General features: G+C 40.4%; 2 protein-coding genes across 2 annotated transcripts in view; one reads left to right on the top strand and one right to left on the bottom strand.

The window, feature by feature from the left end:
* niban2a (niban apoptosis regulator 2a) overlaps window positions 1-19,556 on the top strand; it is a 27,931-nt gene extending 8,375 nt beyond the window's left edge. The window contains exons 6-14 of the mRNA XM_079658392.1: window positions 7,132-7,247; window positions 10,818-10,922; window positions 11,015-11,177; window positions 13,651-13,838; window positions 15,547-15,702; window positions 15,928-16,041; window positions 16,589-16,696; window positions 16,782-16,893; window positions 17,004-19,556. Coding sequence (XP_079514518.1) covers window positions 7,132-7,247; window positions 10,818-10,922; window positions 11,015-11,177; window positions 13,651-13,838; window positions 15,547-15,702; window positions 15,928-16,041; window positions 16,589-16,696; window positions 16,782-16,893; window positions 17,004-17,893 — 1,952 coding nt within the window. The 3' untranslated portion in view covers window positions 17,894-19,556. The remainder of the gene's footprint in view (window positions 1-7,131; window positions 7,248-10,817; window positions 10,923-11,014; window positions 11,178-13,650; window positions 13,839-15,546; window positions 15,703-15,927; window positions 16,042-16,588; window positions 16,697-16,781; window positions 16,894-17,003) is intronic.
* slc31a2 (solute carrier family 31 member 2) lies at window positions 19,205-26,417 on the bottom strand. Its single transcript, XM_079658393.1, has 4 exons — window positions 26,002-26,417; window positions 22,575-22,641; window positions 21,335-21,566; window positions 19,205-20,881 (listed from the first exon to the last, which is right to left on the bottom strand). Exons 1-4 carry the CDS (start codon window positions 26,005-26,007, stop codon window positions 20,716-20,718), a joined length of 471 nt encoding a protein of 156 aa, XP_079514519.1. The 5' UTR covers window positions 26,008-26,417; the 3' UTR covers window positions 19,205-20,715.

Here is a 26,417-nt window from a genome sequence, read left to right as displayed (position 1 = left end):
TAATTTCACCTAAGTAGAGCAATAATACTACACCACTAAAAAGGTCCCTGGCAGTGTTCCTTTAATGCGATTCAGAACAGTCATGAAACATTTTGATGAACTATGCACATTTTAAATTGCTATATTCAGTTGTCCAGAGTACATGCAGAGCAGTAGAGTAATTCTCTTCATGGTGCCCGTTTATGGCTCTCTACCTTGTCTGGCTTATCAGATGAGGGTGTGTGTGAGTGTGTGTCACAATGTGAAGTCATTACATGCCATCTGAATGAGCTGGCTGATCGGTGAATGTGAGATGCAGGAACGATGGGTATTTCTTTATTATTCCTGCTTACAGCAAGACGGGTTGTTGGATATTTTAAAACAGGTTTTTATTTTAATTTGTATTGATCATATTTAGGGATAAGCTTTGAATCAGCTACAGTTAACAGTATAATCCCTAGTTCTACTGAAAGTGTTTGTCAATTCATTCATTAATGCATCAATTGTAAATTCATTTGTCATTTCTCAAGGACCTAAACTATGTTCAAATTATTCAAAAAATCAGGTTATAGTTAGGGCTGCTCAATTAATCGTATTTTAATCGCGATTACGATTATGGCTTGCAACGATTACGAAAACTACATAATCGAAATAAAACGATTATTTTTTTATTATTATTTTTAGTTTTTGGTTTTTCAGTTGAATTATACTTAACGTTAAGGGTAATCAACTGTTCAAAACATACTGTTCAAAAAAAAAATCTCCAATAAATGGATGTTTTCAAAGTCAATGAATAATCGCATTTAATAATCGCGATTACAATTATTGACCCAAATAATCGAGATTATGATTTTTGCCGTAATCGAGCAGCCCTAGTTATAGTACATTATTTGTAACATGAAGTCCTTAGCAAACACTGGAGGAATGTGGTGGTAATGAGTCACTTTAAGTATCATGTTGAATTATTTCCCCCAGCCTTTACTGGTTTGAGCAAGTCAGCTTGCCGGGTTTCTTTTTGTGATGTGATGGCATTTTGAAGAATACTTTGGTGCGTTGCACATAAATGGTTGTTTGTTTTATAAGGGTGGGGAACTACTCTTGATCGGCCATTGATGTTTCTTCTTGTGGCATGACTTGTGTCATTGTGTTGAAAATACAAGGCAGACATGTGCCAACACAAGGCAATTCATCTTTTGTGCATGTTGTCATCCGGTTTCTCTTGGCTCGGCCTTCTTTCAAATTGTGTGTGTGTTTAACATGACGTGTTGACTTCAAATGATATGCCAAGATTTTATTGTGTGTTACATTCTGCCTTTTTTTTTAAAGTCAAGTTTCAATGTTTAATTGTTGTGTGCATGCATAATGTGTGATCTCACATTCAGTGTGCTATATTAACACTTGAGACAGAGAGAATCAGAATGAACAAGAAGCCTGTAGAAAAAAACTACATAGATTCAGTGACTGATAAACAAAATACAACTGCCGTGGTTAACATGATTGGGCTTGTTTTGATCCTGATGGCCTGAAAGGCAGGTGTTGTTTACAGAGATTGTAGTTTATGTGTAGATATCTTTAAGTATTCATTAATAAATGGAAGATATCTTAAAAGCATTAATACAAAAAAACATACAGATAAGACTAAACATAACTGATACAGGTATCTTGGAATCCAAGATATTGCAAATAAATCTACATTGTAGCAATTACCACTGACCATACTTTCACCACTTTATATTGTGAAACCTAAATACATAGATACAATACCTACATTATTAAAAATGTATAGATATTAAACATATCTGGTAAATTCATTAAAAAGATTCATTTAACTTTTAGGAATAATACATTGTTTATTGGTGCTGAATGTCATAGCTGTAAGTACCTGGAAGGTTTTGTCCACAGACGTTACCTTAGCTGACCCTAATTTGCAAGCACACAAGCATGTGGTTTTACATGCCTCTGGGTGTGCACCAGATCACATAATTATAATGCTGTTGGTATTGTTGAGTGTGAGCTTTAAGGCTTCAACAGCTTTCCTCAGATGAAAGCTAATGCATGGCTATCCTATCTGTAATTGTGCTTTAAGTGATTGTTAGGATGGATCATGAAGTATAGGGCGGAGTCGTTGTGTCATCAAGTCAGCAGCAGTCAATCCCTCAGCAGCTACAGAATATGCAAAGAGGCGTTCAATAGTTTGTGTCTAAATGAAACACTGCAAGTTCAAATCAAAACAATCCTGTATCATGAGCTAAGCTTCATAACATGCTATCGAATGAAACAAGACACCACATCTCAGCTCTTCACCAGGCTGACAAAAGTTGCTCGACCTGATTCAACTTTGTTTTTCCCTTATCAGGCCAATTGCAGTGCATGAGTTCAAAATAGTATCATTGGCACACATGACAATGCCAGCAGCTGTCTGTCATCAGTATTCAAACACTGCAAAAAACCGAGGATCATTTCTCCAGTCAAGGAACGTTTTTGTCCAATAAGCCAAACACCAACTTTAGTGCACGCATTTTCTGGCTGTCAAACAAAAGCGGCCTCTGTCTACTCTGCACGCAGTCAGGCTCAACCGTTACTTCCCAACACTACCTGTTCAGGCATGCTGGGTAAAAGCCAGAGTCCCTGCCTGCCGTGCATTCCAGCTGTGAGGCTGGGCTACAGAAATATGTAGTAATGAACAGAGTGTGTTGCTGTTTTACTGTCGCCATGGCTGGTGTGTCAGTGTTGATTGGCATTCATGTTTTTGGCCCGTGTAGACACGCCCAGTCTCACCTCTGCATGTCAGTGTTTGGAGGAAAACCAGAACCGGGAAAGACCTTTCCTCTGCGTGATAAATGGTTTGACAGCCTGACCTCTGCACTGTCTGCACTCTCTCTCTCACACACACACACACACACACACACACACACACACACACACACACACACACACACACACACACACACACACACACACACACACACACACACACACACACACACACACACACACACACACACACACACACACACACACACACACACACACACACACACACACACACACACTCTGGATATGCTGCCATTTCCTACAGGGAAGAATGTGTGTTGAAATGGAAACACTTTTTTAAAACTGTTACTTACTACTGTAATTTTGTATGTGGATAGAATCTGAGATTTGACACAAACTTTCCTGATACACTGAAGTGAGAATTGAATACCACATTCTTTATAGAGCATGTCAGTCATGATGCATCAAATACTGCTTTGACCAGGAAGAATAAAGGAGCAGCACAGAGGCTCCATGCAAAGCAGTTCTTCAGCTGAACACTGACACTGTTCAGCTGGCTTTGATAAGTAAAAACCACAATGTTTACACTGGCGCACTGAAGATGTATTTGCATCCACTTAAGCCATGGTGGTTTCATCCTCATAAGCAACCTGATAACATGATGAACTGCTGTTTTGCATTGCCTTAACAGCATCGTTTGCAAAGCAACCAGTTAATCAGCTCAGTTACCGGATGACTTCATCGCTGTATTCTGCACAACACAAAGCTGCAGTTAGTTGCCTCAGGACGACCAGAAAACCTAATACACCCTCACAAAATACAGATTGTGTAATCATTTTACCGTTTACATTTTGTCAAGGAAGTAAGTAGTTATAGATTTAAACATGGCTGATCTGATGCCTGACCTTCAGCAACAAGGACTGTATCTTAAAGCGCTGTAGTTTGGACTCACCATGTCTCTGTAGCTCTATAATTAACCTGGTGAGTAAAATGTTGACCGACATTGCACCCAGTAGGCAAAAACTAAAGTCTCCAGGGATATTATGGTGTTACGGTTAGATTCAAGATGAACTCGACAAGTAAACATGTCTAGTCCTGAAGCAATTAGTTTAATATTCAAATGACTCATCAATACAAATATGAAAAATCCACACCGTTCAACATTATTTAGAAGTATGAGTCACTTTTTAAACAGCAAACATTGTTTTACCTCCAGCTTCTAAAATGTGAGTTCATCTAAAGAAATAAACATCATCTTGGGCTTGATTACATGTTGGGTTTCTTTTGCATCTTTTACAATTCATCAACTAACAACCAAGGGATTGTTTGATCATAAAAGAACATTGAATGCTTTCACCTAGTTGTGCCCAATAATTGGAATTTAGCTAATTGGTTCAGTTTGTGCAGCAGCCCAGCAGCCAGGCTGCTGCTGCATCACATCAGCAGTCAAACACTGCTCCGAGCTGCTCCTTGGCCACTAGAGAGCCATCAATCACAGACAGTCTCCACCCCCACAGCCTCTAACACCAGCCAGCAGCCCTCTGCTGTGATCCACAGACCTCAGACTCATTCCACTCAGCAAGAAGAGACCTGCAGTGCAGTGGGCACAGTCGGAGCATTATAGAAGTATTTTCAAGGCAGGTCAGCATTAAGGCAGTGTGCTTTCAGCCTACCATATGGTTCCTTTATGTACTCTAGACAATATAGAGTACATACATACATACAAAAGAAAGCAATACAGGGTGTCAGGGACTCACATAGTTGCTACATGAGGCAGGATCTGCTCAAATCGTAGTCTCATTCAGTCATGTGTTTGTTTGTGATGTCTGCGGTTGATGGTATGTTTCAGTAAGTATTTATTGTACTGCGGGTTTGGCTGATTCCATAGGACTGCAGCACCATATGGGAAACTACTCATGCATGTCGGCGGTAGAAGCAGCAGTGTGAGGGTTGAAACATGTGTCTTAACCTGCATTGATGTGAGGGCAGGTGGCCTTTAGTTGAAATCCAATCAGACAATATTTGACATCCGAATGCTTAAAAGGTTTTGAATGTCAAATATATTTAAGTCAGAGAAACATAGACACACAAACATGTGTGGTTGTGAAGGCCTGGGAACCCTGCTGCTCAAATCCCACCAACCAGAGCATGGTGAGCAAGGCAGGGAGGGAAATGCCTCAAATAAAGAGACCGTGGTAAGTGCTGCCACATGTTCTATTTATACACAGAACACACACACACACACACACTGCAGAGAAAACTAATCTGTTCCCTGATCTAGCTTGGTTCAGACGCATGGAGAATGTGAAGTGTTTTACAGGCATGGCAAATCCTCAAAAAATAATTTCCTTTTTTCTATTGGCAGCAACAGGAAATGTATCTGCGAGTGAGCGACTAACTGAGAATGTAGAAGGGCTTTCAGGCATTTCACACTGGAGGCCTGGCCAAGGAAAGGCCCGAAAAGTGTTCACCACAAACACTGAGTAGTGTAGCCCAGTGGTACCCAGCCACCAGGCATCACACACTGGTGCCAGGCCATGGGTAAACACAATGATTCTGAAAAGATTCAATTCTTAAAGCTATTTATTTCAGGGGGCATAGTCTTTTCTTTGTTTCACTTTCTCCTAGTAACATTTACAACAGGATATGGATGTTGAGCCACAGTAAGTCAGTAGTCCATCATCACCCACTTAGCTCCTTGATAAACATGTGCTGTGTTCCTGTTACAGCTGGAAACAACAAACATAGAGAGTAGGAGACTTAAAGTTTGCTTCAAAGCTTTAAAAGAAGGAATTGGGTTTTTTCATTCCTATTGCTTTTACTTCTCATACTTCTGTAAGACAGATATAAACAGGAAGTATAATGTGGCTATCAGAGTCAGTAAGTTATGGAATACAACATGCGTTGATCATATCTTTGTTAAAGTGTTTGCAAATTGCAGATTAGCTATTGACAGTTTCTCTGGCCAATGTTACCACGGAAGAACAGATACGGACTTCAGAAGAAAGAGCTGAACACTTTAACATTCAGACATGGGAAACAATCCAAATACATTTTTGTGAAAACTAGTTTTTTGTTTGTGTCTGCTATACGGATAGTCAACATAAGCCAGCTTGCTGCCAGGTCCCTCACACACTTTTAAATTTGACCTCCAAAGGACGGCTGGTCCTCTGCCAACATGGCAGCTGTCTGCCTTTATCTTCCCACCTTAGTGTCAAACACATTCTCAGGAAAAAGTGCCAGAACATGAAGCTCAGCCTGTCAGCAAAGAGTTAGTGAGCTGGAGCTGAGACAGCTTCCTGTCTGGCTCTACCTCTCCCCCTGCCTCACTCCTTGGTCACTTCCTGTCTTTGTCAGCCTCATCTGAGTCACAGACGCACAGCCACAGACAAAACAACTTGATGGAGACTCCAGCATTAAGGACACACACATTGATGCGTCTGCATAAAATACCTCACATTATATTCAACAAACTACAGCTGTCACAATACCACGCGGATTTGTGTTTTACAATGGAGCATTATCAGGACCTATTTGCAGCTGTCCTTATTCATAAGATCTTGGTGCTATTGTTGAAGTTGTGTGATATTATTAACCATCATACATGATAGCAAACACCATTCCAATACGGGCTATGAACAGCAAACATACCCTTTAATTACACATCTATGCGTCAGAAGGACTGACTCTTGTTGCCGCATGAGAAAAAGCGTCTGAAGCATCAGTCACTTTTATTTAAAGAAATAATTGCTCTGAAGGACAAGCTGCTAATTATAAGGATGTTTTATTCCACCTTTTTGTGCTCTTTTGTGACTTTGTGACTCACTTAGTGTCCGTCAGTGCGGAGGCCTTGACAGATGAGTGATGTATTTTCATCACTTAAACACAGCAACATGAGAAGATCCAACTTCCTAAAAACACACACGTGTTGCCGAATGTTTTGTGAGCTGCTGCTATTGTACTGTACGCAGGGAGTGGCAGTAACCAGGGCAACCACATCAAATCACTGCACAACTTCCTGTTTTGAGGGATGATACAACCAGTGCTTATGTTGTCCTATTCTCAAGCTACTGTTACTGAGTGTACTGCAGGCCTAAATTAGACTTTCAGACGTTATGTAGAAATGACTCAGATACTTAGGAAACCGTTGTTAGTGTAAGAATCAACAGAAAACTATGACAACGTATTGAGTCATTCAGCCATAGTTATTGAGAGCATTCTGAGACCTCACTTCAATGTAAATAAATCATGCAAAAGGCATCTTGCAATGTGGCTATCAAGATTATTTCACTCAACTGCATCTTGTTTTTAAAGAGAGAAGAAGGGGTTTGTGTTTCTGTAACATTACTTAGCATCTGCTCTGCTCTGCCCCAACAGGTCTGTCAGAGGACTGCAGCGTTCAGACACCAGCCTTCACGGACTCTGTGAGACTCTTCAGACAAGCTAAAGGAAACTACGGCACATGGGATATGATGTGCGGAAAGCCCCCACAGGTGAGGATCTCAGATTCATAAAAAAAAAGCTGTTTCCCCTGCTCAGAGGTAGGATCTAAAAATGCTGCATTACTGTAGTACTTCTCAAAACTGGTCAACAAGGGCTGTCATATTTATTTCAGTTAAAAAACAACATACTGTAAACTCTAGGAGCATATACACAAATGTTACAGTGCAGAGGATGTGACCATGGTCTCTTACTGGTGATGCCCTCCATCATGATGTCTGTCATCTGACAAGATGACGCAAGACGACAACATCCTCATGGTCAGCTGGTCCACAATCAGTGCCTGGCAACAGGAAATAAAACAGTTACTAACGTGCTGCACCTAACAGCATTTTATTTTTTCCATTACAAATGAAGTTAGCGATTAATAGATTATCAACATTTGTATTTATTATAACTGTAGCTTCTACAGATTGCTCTTAGATGCCAGCTTCCAGGTAATGCACAAGAGTAGAAGCACCTGAATGCGACATTCCTTTTTGGCCACCTCCTTTTGGAAGGAGAAACCTGCAGGTTTGCAGAAGTAGTGGTTGAATGTAATATTGTTTCAAATATTGTACTTAAGTACTTTTTTGGTGCACTTGTACTTTACTTTATTCCATTTTATCTTGTACTTTTGCTGAACTACATTTCAGAGGCAAATATACATTGTGTTCCACTGCATTTATTTATTTATTAAAACACTTGCTACCATGATATCTCTACTGTACTACTCATATCACAGTATTTTAAATAGAGTCTAAAATTGGCTCAACTTTGACAAAATACTTCATAAACAAGCTCATGACTAATTGGTTGGTTGATACATGAATTACATTTTACTGATCATAATTCTTTACTTTTACTCAAGTGCAATTTCAGTTCAGGACTTAAACTTGTAATGGAGAATAGTGTTTCTGCTCTTACTTTAGTAAATAATCTGAGTAATTCTTCAACCACTTCTCAGAAATAACCACCTTTGGACAACTTGACACTGAGTAGTGTTGAAACAGTGTATATTACATCTCAATTAGCTTATTTGCTGCTGGTGACAGTTCAAAGAGATTTTCAGGAACAAATACAAAACAGTTCCCCATGAGTACCTGTCCAAAGTTCAGTTCATGGCCATAATTCAACATACTGAGAGGCCACAATAATAGTTGACAAACATTGGTAGACATAGATGCATAGCTTTCCAGGGAGAAGGTTTTTCCTAATGTATACAGCTCAGGAAAACCCTCCATCTACTTCAGGAACACAGACTCTTTCTTCACACTAAAGTACAAGAGTGCACCTACACAAGACCCCACCCCTCCAAATACCCCCACACACACACGGTTGATGTGGGTCTCCCCTCTGAATGAGTCTCTTTCAGTCTCCTAATAGTGCTTCATAGTTGCTCTGTGTTTAGAGCAACCATGTTTCAATTCCTGCCCATATACAAACTTCTTCCTCCTTCCATAAACTTTACAGGGGCTTAAAAATGTTGAACATTTGTAAATGTAAAAAATAATTTTAACTGGAGCATATGACACTGCTATGAGACATTTTTAGCAGAAAATAGAGTATTTCAGCCAATACAGTTAGATATTTTTCCATTTTCCAGCATCTCCCTTCCAGACATTCCTGTGGATTTTGTATTCATTATGCGAATAGAGAAGGGGGGGAAATGAGCTTCAGATGAACATTAGAACTGTATAAAGCTATGAGCCTTATGAATCCAGCAGGGAAAGTGAAGCTCAGCTTTTTCAATGGAATTTATATTAAAACAAACAGTCCGAATAAACTATGTGTTCCGTGAAAATGTAAATATCAGAGCTTAACAAAATTAAAATGCTCCCGACATAGCTAACATAAAAATGAAAGAAATAAACAGCCAGCCAGACATTTTCACAAAATTACTTCAGAAGAAAATAGGCTTATGGATTAATTATGGCTATTATTAAATTGTGTTGCGTTGAGAAATGTTGTGATATAGTTGCTTAATGGGACTTCTAAGGATAACTGCGCTATTGTTAATATAATTAGTTTCAATTCAAAATGTCTGCTGTGAAAATAGCCAATTAGTCACACAATTAACATATTTTTAAACACTAACCCAACAGAGAAAAAGCATACAGTAGACTTGCAATATGCTCTAGGTCTAGGATATCATAATTAGCATTATATAGAGAACATACCCTATTGCTGTTTAACACACAGGAAAACTCCGGCCACCGGCTAGCTTAAAGCTTGTATGAGGTCGTGAAACAACAACAAAAACGACGATATTGGCTGACACAAAATTATGTCGTCCAAAACACAATCCTGGAGCAATATGGTAAAAATGTTAGCGTGTTTACCTAGCTATCAAATTCTAAATTAACAACAATAAAAGGTGACACCACGTGACACAAAATTGCCACAGAGCTTTTTAAACCGAGGAGTAATTGAGCAAACAAAGGGCGGGGCTTCCGGGACCGCAAATGGTATGTCACGTGATAATGTGATGGAAACATGGTATTTCCATTGCAACCATAGACTGTATAAAGGATTGCAACACAATACAATAACATAAAGTATCCAGCTTAGACAATAAATCATGCAAATATTGAACAACAAAATGAAATATATTGTTGTTTTATAATTGTTTTGTTCACAATTTATTTTTTACAGCTGAGGGAAAAAGAAAAAAAACCGGTAGGCAAAATAAGTGCTTGAGGGTTGAATAAGTTCAGTTGTCATGGCATTTTTAATTTTGGGGGCAGCTGTCGAGAAACTGGCACAAAATACAAATAAATAAAGTATGAAATCTCACAGCCACCAATGTTATAATAATACAGAGAAAGTCCTATTTAAAGCTTTCAAACTAACAAACTACAAAATACATATTATTTGTCAGTTCTTTCTGTTCCTCTGTTTTGGAAAACTACTGTGCTTTTGTCTCGTACAGCAACGTGTTTAAACACATATTTAGTCAAGCTTAGTTAAAACCTCTGAGCCCTGTGTGTGTGTGTGTGTGTGTGTGTGTGTGTGTGTGTGTGTGTGTGTGTGTGTGTGTGTGTGTGTGTGTGTGTGTGTGTGTGTGTGTGTGTGTGTGTGTGTGTGTGTGTGTGTGTGTGTGTGTGTGTGTGTGTGTGTGTGTGTGTGTGTGTGTGTGTGTGTGTGTGTGTGTGTGTGTGTGTGTGTGTGTGTGTGTGTGTGTGTGTGTGTGTGTGTGTGTGTGTGTGTGTGTGTGTGTCAGTTGTGAGGGCAGTGCCAGCCTTCCTGCCTCTCTGTATCCAGCTGTGCATCAATCGCCCCACTGTATCCATGCAGCCACAGGAAAGAGGGGGCTGCGTTTTTTAAAGATGTATTTTTGTTTTTCTTTGGGTGGAGCATATTGGGTGTTTTTGACTTAACTGCTTGTGCAAAAAATCCCAGTTCACACCTAGTTATAATACCTATAATGGTAAAAGTAGGTGGGGCTGACCTTGCAGCTTAAAGGGCCATTAAGTGGGAATAATCCTATGCAATGTTGGGTATTTTTGCCTTTTACACACAAAAATAGGACACTAAAAATACAAAATGTATTAATATTGTCTACATATATTGTATGTTTACAGATTCTTGCTAATCTGGTGATGGAGACCCTCCACCCAGAGCTGAGAAGCCTTATCGGACCTCGTCTGAGGGGGAAGATGCAGCAGAGGCAGCGGCATTGGATGTTGGTGAGTTCCTATCATACTGCACAGTGCACTGCAGACATGTAGGAACACAAGAGAGACTCAAATCGATTGTGTTTCTGAACGCTCCCCTCCAGATCTCTGACGCAGTGTACAAGCAGGTGCTGACTCAGACCAGCTTTCAGTACGACGCGCTGGTGGATTCTTGCGAGGCCCAGAGAGCTCCACTGGACGCCAGACTGCGAACCGACATGGACCAAATGATCACGTCTAAAGAACACGTCAGCGGCAAGATACGAGGTAACCAAACATCTACATAAAACAGTTATTTCATTGTAAATCAACACCACACTGATATATAGTCATTGAAATGTACTTTTCAACTAAATATAGCCCAGTTTTAGCTCACCTTGATGTGGTTTCACCTTGCCTATACAGGGGTGTTCTGAATGGTAAAAAAACAACTAACATTGACTTTCTGATGAGAGTACAAGCGATATACTGAACAGAATCACAGCTGTAGTTAGTAACAGTATGAGAAGTTATGAACTCCATTGTCACACATGGTTTTATTAAACAAAATAATATCCAGGTAGTACAATTGAGTCAAGCATTGATGCAAGACAGATATAAACGCTATGATTAATCTGTAACGGCATATTGTAGTTGACTTCACTTCCTTACTTTGTTTGCCTACTTACACATGACTCGGTTCACTTGGTACTCGCTGGGCCGTGTAACTTGATCCTCCCAACCTCAAGTGAACGCTTCATTGTTCGCTTACGGTCTGCCTTAGTGAGACGTAGCTTTGGAAGCGATCACTTTGGTCACTGTATAACGTCAAGGCAAGGCAAGGCAAGGCAAGTTTATTTATATAGCACTTTTCAACACAAGGCAATTCAAAGTGCTTTACAAAAAAATGAAAGACATTAAGAAAATGGCATTTAAAATCAGTCATTAAAAAAGAAAAGCTAATAAAAGAAATATTAAAAGAAAAAATACATGGATAAAAGTTACAGTGCAGTCTAAGATGTGAATAGTTCAAGTGATGACACATTTAAAGATCATTAACGGATATATTTGTCATTGCATGGTGTTTTTTTAATACTCTATGCATTTCCAAATCAAACTGATATTGCCACAGATAAAGCTTGCATTATTGATTTGTCTCTGCTTTATCCTCTCTAGTATACCAAATCAATGCAGTAGCCTAGTACAGCCAGTAAAAGGGTCTGAATTGAATCATGTGTCTTAAGGAAACTTATTCAGAGAGAATATTTCAAATTAACTCAACTGACCAATAAACTAAACATGCAACCTGTGCCAATGTGCTTTGTGTGCAAACATTGGAGATTAAAAAAATCTGCATTTGTCTTTTGAATTGGCTTAAAAAAAAAAGTGAAAACAGGATTTCCTGGTCAAATTGGCAATTAAATACTTTCTTAAAAGCAGCGACAAAAAGAAAAGTCTTCAGCCTGGATTTAAAAGTAGTCAGAGTTGCAGCGGACCTGCAGGTTTCTGGGAGTTTGTTCCAGATATTTGGAGCATAATAACTGAACGCTGCTTTTTTTTTACGTCACAGTGCTCAAGTTTCCTAGAAGTTCGTTTAGAAATGTGGCTAAAAAAGGGCTTTCTCTAGCTGTACACTGCATAGCACTGCATGTTGATTTTACTTTGATAAGCTGACTTTACAACACCACAGCATCCACCCTTTGAGCTATCTATTCACCTTAGCCACAGGGTTCTCACATTTGTCATGTACTGTCACCTTGAGGTAAAGTGGCAGAACTGCCTTCCATCTGTTACGGCCTAGAGATATTGGACCCCAAAGCAAAAGACTTAGAGAGAGAGATGGTCAAAAACCAAAGTTTATTTTAAGCAGAGGCACAGTAAACGGCAGTGGAGGCAGGAAGCTGGCTGGCACAGAGACGTCAGGGACAGGAGGCAAAAATCCAGGCGAAGAGATCTCAGGGACGAGGAGAGCAGCGAGACACACCGGCGGGTCGAACGCAAAGGAATGATCTGGCAGGGAAGTGGGAAGAGGACCGGGCTTTTATGTCAACAGGTGAAGAGATCAGTGGAAACAGGTGTGCCACGTCTGCCACTGGGAGGAGCCAACCAACTCGCTGTCACACACCAGCCCTGCAGAGGAGAACAGAGAAGGGAGGGGAGAGACAGAACAAAACAGAACAAAACCAAAACCAAACAGAACCATCACACCATCACCTGCACTATATCACTATAGGCCCTTTCTGACTCTTCCCAACAGATAAAGCTAGAAGCTATTACTCAGCTGCAAGAGGATGTAACTTACGGTTACATGAGGGGAATGTAGGGGATTGCGATTCTTAAAGAGAACATATTGTGCTCATTTTGGAGAGGAGAACTTTGGGATTTTAGCCTTTGCAGACCATTTACGTGCACACAAACCTAAATAACACACTACAGGAAATAAACAACCTCTAAAAGCATAATAGGGCCTCTTTAGTTTAAGCCGTCAATTCTACTTTGTCTGCCTTTTTCAGCACAGGTTATACTTCCAACAAGTGGGTGTGTCCGAGAGTTGGGTTTCCATTGAAAGGACACAAGTGTGTTTACTCAAAGTCATGCATACCAACCATTTCAACTTGGCAGTCAACGACACATTGTATATTGTAGATTGAATTCCTCTGAAGTAAGAGCCATGCCTCTTTTCTTAATGCTTTGACTTGCTCTTCATCGACTGTAGTGTGTGTTTACAGCAGTTGACCTTGAGTGTGTTCTTTTTCTTCAGCTCTGGTGTTGCCCAAGGCGGAGCAAACATTAAGGGCGAACGTGCAGCCGTACATCAGCTCCATCCTGGAGGCCCTGATGGAGCCCACCAGCCGAGGGTTCTCCGAGGTCAGGGACGTGTTCTTCAGGGAGATGGTGGAGATCAGCAAGAACTCGCTCAACGGAGGGGGCAAAGACAAAATGGGAGACGTGAGTCGTGTTTCACTGACTGCCATAGTTTCTTCCACTCTCTCTTTCTGTTAACTGATGTAAGGTGATAGTTTGATACAGGGGACAACATGGTTCACATTTCCTGTAAAAGAGTTGTTTTATAACAAAGGTATAGGAAAGGTAATCATAACAATACACTTTATTTATAGTACATTTAATACAGTGAATGCAGTCCTAAGGGCTTTAGAGTAAGGTAACATAGACATAGAATAAACATGAAAACAGGGATATAATGCAAATGTTGTTTCTCCTTCTGAACTCTTGACCAATCTACATTGTCCCTTTCCATCATTTCGTTTTTTCTAAACACCTTTAAGCTGCATAAATCCGTACATCTGCCGAGTTAGTTGTTGATAATTCTCCGTGGGTTAGTCACTATGACCCCCATTCACATTAGTCTGTGATTGGTGTTGAAATATAAAAAAAAACTGTGATAAATGAAGTCTAAACAGACAAGCTTTTACTTGCATTACCGGAGGTTACTGGGAAAATAAATTCTTGTTTTTATTGGGTGACAGCAAAACGGTTGCTGTTATCCAAAAGAAACAAACCCTTTTTTTCCCACATCAGTTTCCCATGCTGCTTCTTTTTTTTTTCCAGCCGACAGCTTGGGCTGTTTTGCTTCAATAACATTTCTTCTTTCAGACTAGAATGTAGAAAACTTCCCAAATACACATTCATTTATTTATTTTATTAACTTTGTCCCTACATTTACCAAAGGTATTAGATAGTACCTCATTTGCATATTCAAACCATTTCTTAGAAAACTTGGTATCCAACAAATGATGTTCTTACTGTCAATAAACATCTAGGGAATTTCATATTGATATATATTAGTTTTTTCCATCATCCTGAGCCAGGAATGTCTTATTCAGTATCACTAACTCACTAAACTTTCCAGTTCCATTCCCAGTTTCTACACAGGGTTTGTTCATACAATATACAAAATGGCGTGATTTATTTGTGTGGCTGTCGTTAGTTTTCATATCCATTATCCAAAATGCCCTATAAAACCTATAAATTAAATCTGTAAAAAAAAAAAAACGTTCTTATCCAATTTGAAGTTAGAAAAAAATCATGCAGGACTTTTGCATATAATAATAAAATAATCAGATTGTATTTTAAGACTGCATGTTTGTAAAGCCTTGGCCAGCTTAAAGGTGGGGTAGGTAATTCACTTCAGAAACACTTTTTGTTATATTCCATTGAATGCTCTTAACATCCCAATAGCAATTAATAAATTAAATGCTTTGACAATAAAAATATACAAATATTTCATCTGTGGAAGCCGTGGCGCTGTAAAAAGCTAGTCCAATTATCTGCGTCGGCCCGCGGCAGATAACTGGATGGCCTACCTGCCTGTCAGCCTTCCATCTCGTGCACAAACTTATCTCGTGCCCTCATTCCTTCGTGTGTGTTGGAGGAAGGGCTCTGTAAGGAAGTCTGAAGGAAGGTGCAGATTTTTTTTGGTTGTGTACTTTCAAATTCTAGCTTACTCGAGCTGGTTTCTCCATTCTTACCTACCCTACCTTTAATGCTTCCCTTGAATTAGAAGTCATGGAAGTGTCCTCAGCTGCCCTCTGTGACAGGAACGATATACTCAACCTCTTTTTGGTTTTGGTCCTATACCTCCTCCTGTATTAAGCTTGCTCCACCTCCATCACCTTGACCTTCTTCTTCCCCTCAGAACATGGAGAGGCTGTCCATGCTCGCCTTCCACCCGGTCAAGATGCAGAGCTGCTACGAGAAGGTGGAGCAGCTGAACCTGGACGGGCTGCAGCAGAGGTTCGACGTGGCCAGCCCCTCGGTGTTCGTCAGCAGGGCTCAGATCCTCATGAGAGAGGTGAGGAGATACACGTAATATAATATAATACAAAGAATCAGCATGTAGCGAAGCAGCGTGAGGAAGCTTGAAACACTCCCTTAGTTCTGAGTACAGGACACACACCAGCTACTTGTCTGCAGGGGAGTCTCTACTCACACCTGCTGGGCAAAAAGAGTATCACTATTTTCACAGGTAAATCTGTTTCTTGGGCTATTGGATAACTTATCACTTGTTTTCTTGCAGCAAATGGACAATGCGGTGTACACATTTGAGCAGCTGCTCCACCAGTCTTTGGAGACCAAGGGAGAAGAGGACATTTGCAAGACCATGCAGTGCTGCCAGGACAGGGTTCTCAAGGTAAACAGGGGACACTGTTGAGCGGTATATTAGACAAACAGTAACCTCATCAGAGGTTTGCACTGTTTGTGTTGCAGCAGAATATTTATTAAAAAACTAACTTTTGAGTTAAGCTTAGTTCACCCAACAGTTGTTTCTTTTTTGATTTGTGAAACAGGTAGATAAAAAGTGTTTTCCACTTCAAAAATATATATGTTTTGGCAGGATCTTTCATATCGTCTGTATGAAACAAACACTAACTTGGACAAATGATCATGGCAAAGACTTTTTCAAACGTCAGGGAAGAAGGTTTACTATAATATTGCTTTCTCCCATGACCTACTGGGCATCCGTAGTCCTTAGCATTATCTGTTCGAAGTAACTCAAATGACTTCTCTCAGTTCAGCATCTTTTTATACTGTCCATTTATTCTTCTCCAGATAGACTCTGCAGTCTAAGCAGAAGCAAATATTTGAGGATGTGAATTGCTGATGTATATATAATTGATGATTTGAGTAGAAAGACTAGAATGAGTCGTTTATATGTGTGTTTCTGGTCTTACCCTCAGAAATATGATTACGACAGCAGCACAGTGCGCAAGAAGTTCTTCAGAGAGGCTCTGCTGCAGATCATCATCCCGTACATGCTGAAGCAGCTGTCGCCTGCCTGCTTACCTGTGAGAAGAAGCGAACGTTCAAAGTGTGGAAAGAAACGTATCAATGGTCAATTATAAAAGCTTATCTCCTTTCCTCCTTCCACAGGAGCTGCCTCGCTTCAAAGAGCTTATCTTTGAGGACTTCTCCCGTTTCCTGCTGGTGGAAAATATGTTTGAGGAGTTGGTGCTGCAGTCAGTCTCCAAGGACATCATGATGGGTGAGGGTCAAAAACCACACGATCTTGAGATGATGGCTGCCGTGGTAGTACATTATCAAGCGTTCTCGTTTACAAAGCAACTAATTCTCCTGTTGTCTCTCTTTGTCCAGCTGTGAAGGAGGCCGCGGTCCAGAGGAGACACAACCTGTACAGAGACAGCATGATTCTGACCAACAGCGACCCCAACCTGCACCTGCTGGGAGAGAGCTCTGCGGTGGACTGGGCTGCCGAATTTGGGGCCGATGAGCCCGAGGGTCCGGCTGGGGGGGAAAGCGTTAAAGGAGGGGTTCCTGTGAGCAGGCGCCGGCAGGTGGTCTCCATGATCAAGCTGGACGGGCTGCCTCTGCCCTTCGAGTCCTGCATGGAGGTCCCAGGCGTGGAGCTCATCCCCGAGGAGGACGGCGAGATGTGTGAGGGCGAGGAAGAGGAGGACCTCGGCCCGTCGGAGGACCCCAAATCTCCTGACAGGGTGAATGAAATCAGGGGTCTGATCAACCCGGTGGTGGCGTTGGGGCTTCCGGTTGTAGAGGAGACCAAGAGCGACATCACCAACGGGACGGAGCCAACAACGGGCACCGTGACCCTGGACGACAGTGTGCAGATGGATGTCACACACGTCACCACCGTGCGAGAGGACGTCCCATTGAAGTCTCCCATAGATAAGACGTCCCCGCAGACTATTCTCCAGGGGCTGGTGGGAAGAAAGAAGCAGGAAGTGGATACGGAGGAAGCGGCCATCCAGAACGCCATCGAGGAAATCGAGATAGCGGTGCAGGACGATGACAGCGAAAAGATTGCAGAAGTGTCCACAGCGGAATCAGATAACGAGTCGTCTCCAGCACCACAGGTGGTCACAGACTCGAGCTTGCAGAACGACAGCGGCTTCCAGTCGCAAGCCAATGAGGGGCAGGAAGAAGACGAGCCTCAGCCAATCACAAACGGTCTGAACGGAGAGGACAAAATTATTGACCCGATGGATGTGGAAGTGATTTTAGCTTAGGAAGACAATCCTCCGAACAGAGCTCTAGAACTGGAGAGTGCATCACATGCAATGGGAGAGAATGAATAGGGACTGTTTGCAAGGGATCAAAGGACTAGTTCACCCCCAAGATAATCATTTGTTTACTCATTAACAAAAAAAAATATTATTAACATACCTCCATGGGAAGCATAAATCCCAGCGCTTATAGCAACTTTCTTATTTTATTTTTGAAGTAGTTTCGCTGTGGTTAAAGCTGGTTCCCATTTACTTAAATTCTTTAAGATATTTCTCAGTTTAACTCCTTGTGACGGCCTGCGAGAAAAGCACCATTTTCTTCAAGTACTCAAGGTATACATACATATTAATTTATAAACAAATGATCATTTTGGGGGACAAATATTCCTTGAAGTTGAAGTGCATTGTTGTTAATATTTCACACTCCACAACCAGCTCTCCCATCCGCCTCTTAACTATATAATATTTGGTGATTGGTTTCTTTCTGCGCAACTTATCGAGTCTCAATGCAGATTTCTTCCAGACACTGCTCGTTTATGCTATGTAAACATGCTAAGGGTCCAATACAAGGATCAGGGAAGTGGTAATAAACAACTAACTTATTGATGTTTTCAATTTATACTACAGGTATTTCTTTCTCTATGTTTTGCTTTCTTATGCACAGCCTCTACCTGGGCAGCAGGGGGTGCTACAATCAACCTTTGGATGTTGTGTGGGGAATTGTTTTGATTATTTTTAAATAATAGTATCTATTTTTATAAAATGTAATTTTCTTATGCAGTTCTTTGAAAGCTTTTCCTCTATTCACAAATGGCCATTATGTTTCAACACTAAATATTTAGTCAAAAATGATTTGCACTTCCAGAATGGTCTTCGGTTTCCCAAATATTACTGATTTCTTAATTTATAATGACAATCCAGTGGCAATTTTTCTTCAAAGCCAATTTTTTTCTAATATAAAATGATAATGTTTAGCCTGGGGGAAATGGATGAGGTCTCAATTCCTTATCTGAATACAAAAATTATGTAAAACTTTACATATGAAACTTTTAATTCCTGCAAAATGTCATAGAAAAGTTCCTGAAAAAGAATCATTTTATATTGTACAAAGCGTAGGGATATTAGATTCTACAAATATATTGAATACAAGGCCGTAAACTTCACGTTGTCCATGCTCTGCTGACCTGCCATGCGTCAACTGATGGCCCTTTTAAGTCAAATGTTCCCATCAGTAACACTCTTCAAAATTCATTTCAGTAAAAGCAAGAGGGGGACAAGAAAGGACATTTTTGTAAATAAAGTACAAACATATCATTTCATGTCTTAATTTTTATTAGAATTAGTACCAAATGACATTTCTTTGCAGGAACATCTTTTTAAAAAATTGCAATTACATATCAATTTATTTTCAAATGAAATTAGGGAAAACTTTTTACTCACATTTGTATGATTCAGTGACCTGTAATCAAATCACTCACTGTATCAAAGGCACATTTACAGTTTGTTCCTTCCAATGCAACAAACTGTCCGTCACCTTCTCCTGTTTATTTATTACAAGTATCTCTCTGTGGTGTCAGCAGCTGTTTGTCTAGTGCCTTTCCCTTCTTGCAATAAACTGTATATACATATACAAATATGGATGAATAAAACTATTTCATCAACTTTATTCTTGATTTTTGTCGGCCAAGTTCTTGCGACAGAAATGCATTGCGGAGAAATGTATTATTATTTTCAACAAACCACTAACTGGAATTAGTCTAAAACTAGTTTAAAAACTCAGTCGGTTTCAGGGTTCTTTTCTCTGCAGCTCAAGGGTTGACAATGATTGCCACCGAACCACATGATCGTCTTTCACGTGAGAGAAGGACCAAGATGAATCATTAGAGAAGTTTACAAACCGCGATCACAAGATTCAGTTCCTGATTCTTAGCCCTGTCAAAAGACCTCAGACCTCAATCTCAGCTCCGAGTGCGAGTCTGCGTTTAGGTTTCACCAAAACACACCACAACAAAAGAGAAATCAGTATTCAATACTTCCATGTTAGTTCACACACACACGTTGCTTTTTAAGCAGTTTAAAACATAAAAGTCTTGATGATTTCACCTTGAAGCTTCAGTGGTTGTGTCTTTTCAGCATAGTCAGACCTCTCCTTTAACAACAGTTCAAATATCTCATGTTGGGATAGTTAGAATTTTCTGGAAAATACAGAAGACTGTGTAGTATCTAGAAAAGTCTGGAACTGTTGACCAGAAACAACCGTAATAAGCCACGAGCCTGACTTCCCTTCTTTAAATTGTTGTTGTTCCTCTGCTGTGGAGAATTAAATCCAATTAAACTAAACTCCAATCTCCTCCTAGATGTTTGCTGTTCATAAGATGAGCAAGATTACGCCTCAGAAACACAATGTTGTATCCCTTTAACATAAAAGAAAACACCTGAAAAACGATACACATATACATATTGTTCCTCTGGTCAAAGACAAATGATATTACTAAGTGTGTCCGGTCAAAGTGACTTCTAAAGAGCCCTGAGGCCACAGATTAAAGAGGGACACAGTGCTGCTCACAGACAGTGTGGATTAGTTTGTGCATAATATTTTAGTTTCAATATCCAGATGTGTTTCATGCAGCAGTAGTTTGTGTTGGGTTGCTCATCTTATCATTCAGCGTACCAGGAACTCCCCTTGTCCCCGCCTAGTGTTCACATTTTCACAAAAAACAACTAAGAAGCAGAACAACACAATTCAAATTAGGTGGTTTCCCCTCAAATATCCAGGGAAGAAATACAGGTAAAATCCACCCTGTGTCTGAAGTGTGTCCATATCATCATTTGTGAACCACGAGAGGGAAAGAGATGAAATACCCGAGGACGGAGCCCACCACGACCCCGAGGAAGATCCAGGTGTTGTAGGACATGACGCACAGCATCAGCATGTACCCCAGAGACACCTGCAGCATGTGGAGGGCCGTCTGGATCGCATGCAGCAGCCATCTGAAGGAGAGAGAGAGGGATACACCGTGTATAAAACATATATACTGTATGAGGGTAAGTTGCTTAATTCATTAGAATAGTTTGAGTTCAGTCTGTCAAGATGGATTTTGCTATTACTGAACTGTACTTATTGTTTTTAGGCTCAACCATTATGGCAGATACATGACCATCTAACAGAAAGGGAGGACAATGTTCAGTGTCACAGTCACATACATCTATATATAGAAATATATGTAGCCTCGGCCAATTAGTGAAGTTGCAATTCATATACATGTCTGCCATCACTTGAGTTATGGACTAAAACAAATTACATCTAATCAGTTTATTTATGAGTCCATGTGCCATTTATTTTATTTCATTCTAAAATAATGTTATATAGCAATAAAGATTCCCTAGCGATACATTAAGTAAGTGATTCTGATGACTCTGCTATTTCTACATCAGGACCCTGACCTGTGTGTGGTGTTAGCAGCGGGAGGGTGGGGCTCGATGGGGGTCAGCGAGGACTCGGAGGGGCTGCTCTCCAGCGCCGCGGTGCTGTCGCTGCGGTAGCATGGGGGCGGGGGGGCGTACACAGACTGAGGCTGGGCCAGCTTAGAGCTCCTGCTCAACCACAGCCTCCACACTTTGAGCACCTCGTAGAACACCGTCAGCAGCAGGACCACAAACACCGACAGCACCATCCCTACACACACACACACACACACACACACACACACACACACACACACACACACACACACACACACACGCTCATTTGATACCATAAGATAATAGCGGTCATATACTTTCTCTTATATATCTGTACATTATATTATTGTGATTACTTGGCTGTATGGAGAGACTTCCTGGAGTCTCTTGCATCTGAGAAAGCAAATTAGTGTCATTTCTCAAACTGTTAGACATTTTTAAAAAGGGATAATGAGGATAATTTTGGATATATACTGTAGGTAACAGCAGTTACTGACCTGTATGTTGAGAACTCACCCAATAACTAGTTTAACTGCTTTGTTTACTTGACAATATTTGGTATCTAAATCAAAATAAAGGTAGCTTATAATGGTTCATTTCATTAAAAGCACAACCAAATAGGTCAAAACATTTAAGAGTGATGCATTGAAAGGCTAGGCGTATTTTGTCAACAAAAAAAAAGGAGAAGCAAATCCGGTTAACTGTCCTCAGATCGAGGAAAAGCACATTCAAACAATTCTTTTAGAACTACATTTAAAATATGTGGTGTGATTTTATATGATTGTAATTTGATGCTGGATGATTTTTTATAATCTAAATATTGGTCTTGGCCTAATACATATTAGGTCAGGCTTTATCATACTGCAGGAGTTTATTATGAAACAGGTCAAAGTTTGTTTCCAGTGAAACTGATGGGAATCATGACAGCTGCTAACCTCCACAGAGGAAAAGGCTTGTTCAGGAACCTCGTCCCAGCTGCCAGGCACGACATCACAGTAAGGTGTAAGTGAAACATTAAAACACCCTTGCTCAAGCTTGCTATGAGTATGAGGTTATATAAAGTTATCCTGATGTCTGTAGGCATTACAGTTAGCTGGTTCTAAGATGTAAACACTACCGGTAGATGTTAGATCGGAGTGAGTGAGTGAGTGAGTGAGTGAGTGAGTGAGTGAGTGTGTGTGTGTCCTCTGAAGCGAGACGTTTGTCAGATTCTGCATCTTACCTGCAGGCCCGTGCACATCCCAGAAGTCAAACAGCAGAGTCACGCTGCTCGACCAGCCAAAAGTCATCTAAAAGGAAGGAGAGAAACATGAAAACCTCTCAACGCTTCACTGGTTATGGTTACGTTTCAAAGCTTCGTTCCAATTCAGAAAAACATATTCACAAACCTTCTTAAAAATATGATCTGAAGGAAGGAGTCTTATCTTATGATTTCCTAGGCAAATATGAGCAAGAAGGGATAAAACATTGTACCCTGATTGAGAAGGTGTGGTTCGCCTCGTTGCTAGGTATGACCCATTCTTTTGAAAAGGTGTGATAAGGCGATCAAATGAAAGAAAACAAGGTGGCACACATCCCTGCACGTTCTGATCTGTAGGACTTCATCCCCTTTAAGCCACTACCTTTAAACTATTCAAATATCCTCCTCTCTACTCTTATAGTTATAGAGTTTCGTCACAATGAGCGACTTTGTTCTGGGAATCTTTCTGAATAGGGCCAGGTGTCACAGAAACGCTGACTCAGCCGCTTTCCCACCAAGATCAGTAATGTAAGACTGAGGGCTCCTGCACTGCTCTGTGATCAGTTTTCCTCGGCTTCATCTACTGCTGCAATGACTGAGAGCATCTCACGTTATAATGATTCCTAATACCACACTCAATACCTCGTTTGTTCTACATATCATTGTTGTACTCCTTGAACAAAACAAAACAATTATGATCCAGACAAATAGTGTTTCAGCTGATCTTGCCCCACAATCACAACAACAAAAGCACACTCTGTTCTACCTGCTGCTGGGGGGCGGACAGGGAGTGTGTGTGTGTGTGTGTGTGTGTGTGTGTGTGTGTGTGTGTGTGTGTGTGTGTGTGTGTGTGTGTGTGTGTGTGTGTGTGTGTGTGTGTGTGTGTGTGTGTGTGTGTGTGTGTGTGTGTGTGTGTGTGTGTGTGTGTCCTTGTGGTTTGGAGGTCACAGGATGAGCATTCCATGTAACCAGGGTTATAATAACATGGCGCTTATTAAACTATTTTCTGATCTGGGAACTGTTATTTATAGGGCAGTGTGTTCTCCAGTATCTCAATATAGTGAGTTGTCATGTCTGTAGCGTTATTGTATCCCCAGACTCAAAACACCACTGTGATGGATCTGTTAAGGAAATGGTGCAATCAAATGTGTTAAGATTGCTAACCTTAGTTTCTCTGATTAGCTCATCTCTCTGGGAGTGAACCTTAAATGTATGTGTGGTCAACAGACGTGTTTAGGGTGTGAAGGTTTTGCATACTGTGCCAGACGGGGTATCAGCTGGCCTCCCAGAATGTTGTTGTAATGTAAATCTGCTTTGATGTCTCTCCTATAAAGAGAGCCTGTTTTACTGAGAACAGGACGTTCTCCGTTGGAGGGGACGTCAAGTTTGCAAGTATAAAGATGCTTATTGATTTGAATACGAATATTGTGTTGCTGTACGTTTGTTACCTTACTGATTAATCTCTCTAGACCAGTGGTTCTCAACAGGTGGGTCCAGAGGCCTGACCAGTTGAGAACCACTGCTCTAGACCACAGCTGATTTTAAAGCTGCTACGACAGATCATACGACAATCAAGTCTATATTTCGCCTTTTCTTATCTTATTTCTTATCCTTCAGTCGGTTAGTGAGCTCGTCTTCAGATCCCACCTTGACACCCACTGCATGTCAGCGTCGTCGTGTCTTTGCAGCACTTCGCCCCAAATTGCTCCTCTGGGTATTGTCCACAGTATTGAGTGCATGTAAGTAACATTGGATAAAGAGTCTAACTTGTAATGTAAGGTAAAGCGTCTTTGAGCACCTGGAAAAGCACTAAATAAATACCATGTATTATCATTATTATTATTATTATTATTATTATAATTATTATTATTATTATTATAATAATATGCCAAATACATTCTGCTACCATTAAGCTTTGTTAAAGGTCTGACTGCTCAGGTGTATCGCCATTTCAGGCTTCTAATGAACTATGACCCGATGTAGCCAAACCGCAGCACATTGTTATTTAAAAAAATGATGCCCAACCCTAACATCTTGAAAAGAGCAAAAATGTTCTGCAGAATAATGAAAGTGTAGTTTATTGCTTTTATACCTTCCGCTTATATCCCATTATTTGTATGTTAAATTGTCCGGAACCAAACAACAGCAACAGGGCGAAGCAATATGTAAACAGTACCTAAGTGTTGTAATAGTGATAACAAGGACAAGAGTCTTTGAGGCAGCATGATTCATCACTTAGAAAGTCAAATATAGACACTTGAGTCAACAATATAACCTATGGCCTGGTACAGTGATCATTGAGAGCTTATCTTCTAAACCGCCTGAGAAAAGCTGATATTTGTGTGCATGCTGAATGTTGAGACTGCAAACTACAAGGGTCGTATTTCTACTACAAACACCCTCAGTACACTTCCAAAGGACTGGATCTATTTGTGTGTGCGTGCTTTTAGCCCACATGTACTTTTAAATTCATGTCAAACACCTTAACTTATGACATTTCTTTTTAATTCTGCCATGTAGCTGTTGGTATGCATGTTGGAAATGCAAAATCACACCAAAATACAAAGATGATTTTGCACATTTTCTATTAAACAATTTGGTTGTGTGTCCATGAAGTGTCTTCTCATTGTCCCTCTTTGATCATACTGTACTGAAATGTTTGGCTTCCTTACAGAAATGAAATTAAACTAGTTATTAGACTATGGTTCACTATGGAAGAAGCCAAAAAAACTAAAACTGCTAAATATTTTTGTAAATAGCATAAATATACTATTAATTCCATGTAATTGATGCCGTTTTTTTCCCCAGGCACTCAAATGTTTCCTTATTTTTTTGGTTTAATATCATAACTTCTCACTCACAGAACAATATATTTATGGATATTTCCTTGGATCTTGTAAGAAAATGCATGGACATTTCACTATGTTCAGGCATTTTAAAGATATTAAAGATGATTTGAAACAGTTGTGAAAGTAATCCTTAGTTGCAGCCCTAGATGATATAACCATGCCATGTAATAGTTTCATCGTTTTCAAAGGTGGTGTCCAAATGAATGATTCAGAGCCACATTTGCATAATAGTTTGCAATAACCGAAAGAGTTATGAGGTTTTGTAACATGTGTTCCCACACAAGTGATCTCAGCAATAATGCCCATCCCTTTAATAACACAGCCTAAAGGTTAACATGTCTTTACTTGCTGTGACTGCTACCCGTTACCCCCCTACTCTCCAAAAGGGAACACACTGTCTTTGTGGGTCAGCAACTCTCACCAACACTTTCCATTATGCTCCTCTCTTGGTATATAATGGTCTGCAACGTAAAGTATAGCACATGTTGCACACGCTAAATGACCCAACACTGCACTCCAACATGGAGAGATATCTAAAATACAAAAAAGTAACAACTTACCGACATTATGGTGAAGTTGCTGAGCGTAGTTATGGACTCCAGTTACCCATCCCAGACAACTCACAGCCCGGGCACAGTTGTTGCTCGTGTGCGGTCAAGTATGAGCAATTTGTCTAATGCACCACAACCAGAGCAGCAGCAAGGGACCAAGCAACTCAGTGCAACGGAATAATATATATACAGCAACTAGCCCGAGTTCAGACAATAACAGATGGCTGATGGGTAATGGAGTTTCTCAGAATTCGGACTCAAATGACGATACAAATACATGTAAAATAACGACTCATGCCATTAAAGTATCCCAAGACTAAAATACTATCGTAAACATCGACCACGTTGGGTATAAATGGCTATTAATTGCACCTTAATCGCCGTTTAGCTTGCATTAGACGAGGAATGTTTGGGATGCCACGCAT

The sequence above is a fragment of the Notothenia rossii genome (genome assembly GCF_949606895.1).
Source record: "Notothenia rossii genome assembly, chromosome: 11".
In the NCBI taxonomy this organism is placed as follows: Eukaryota; Metazoa; Chordata; class Actinopteri; order Perciformes; family Nototheniidae; genus Notothenia; species Notothenia rossii.
This window is presented reverse-complemented; position numbering and strand designations above follow the sequence as displayed.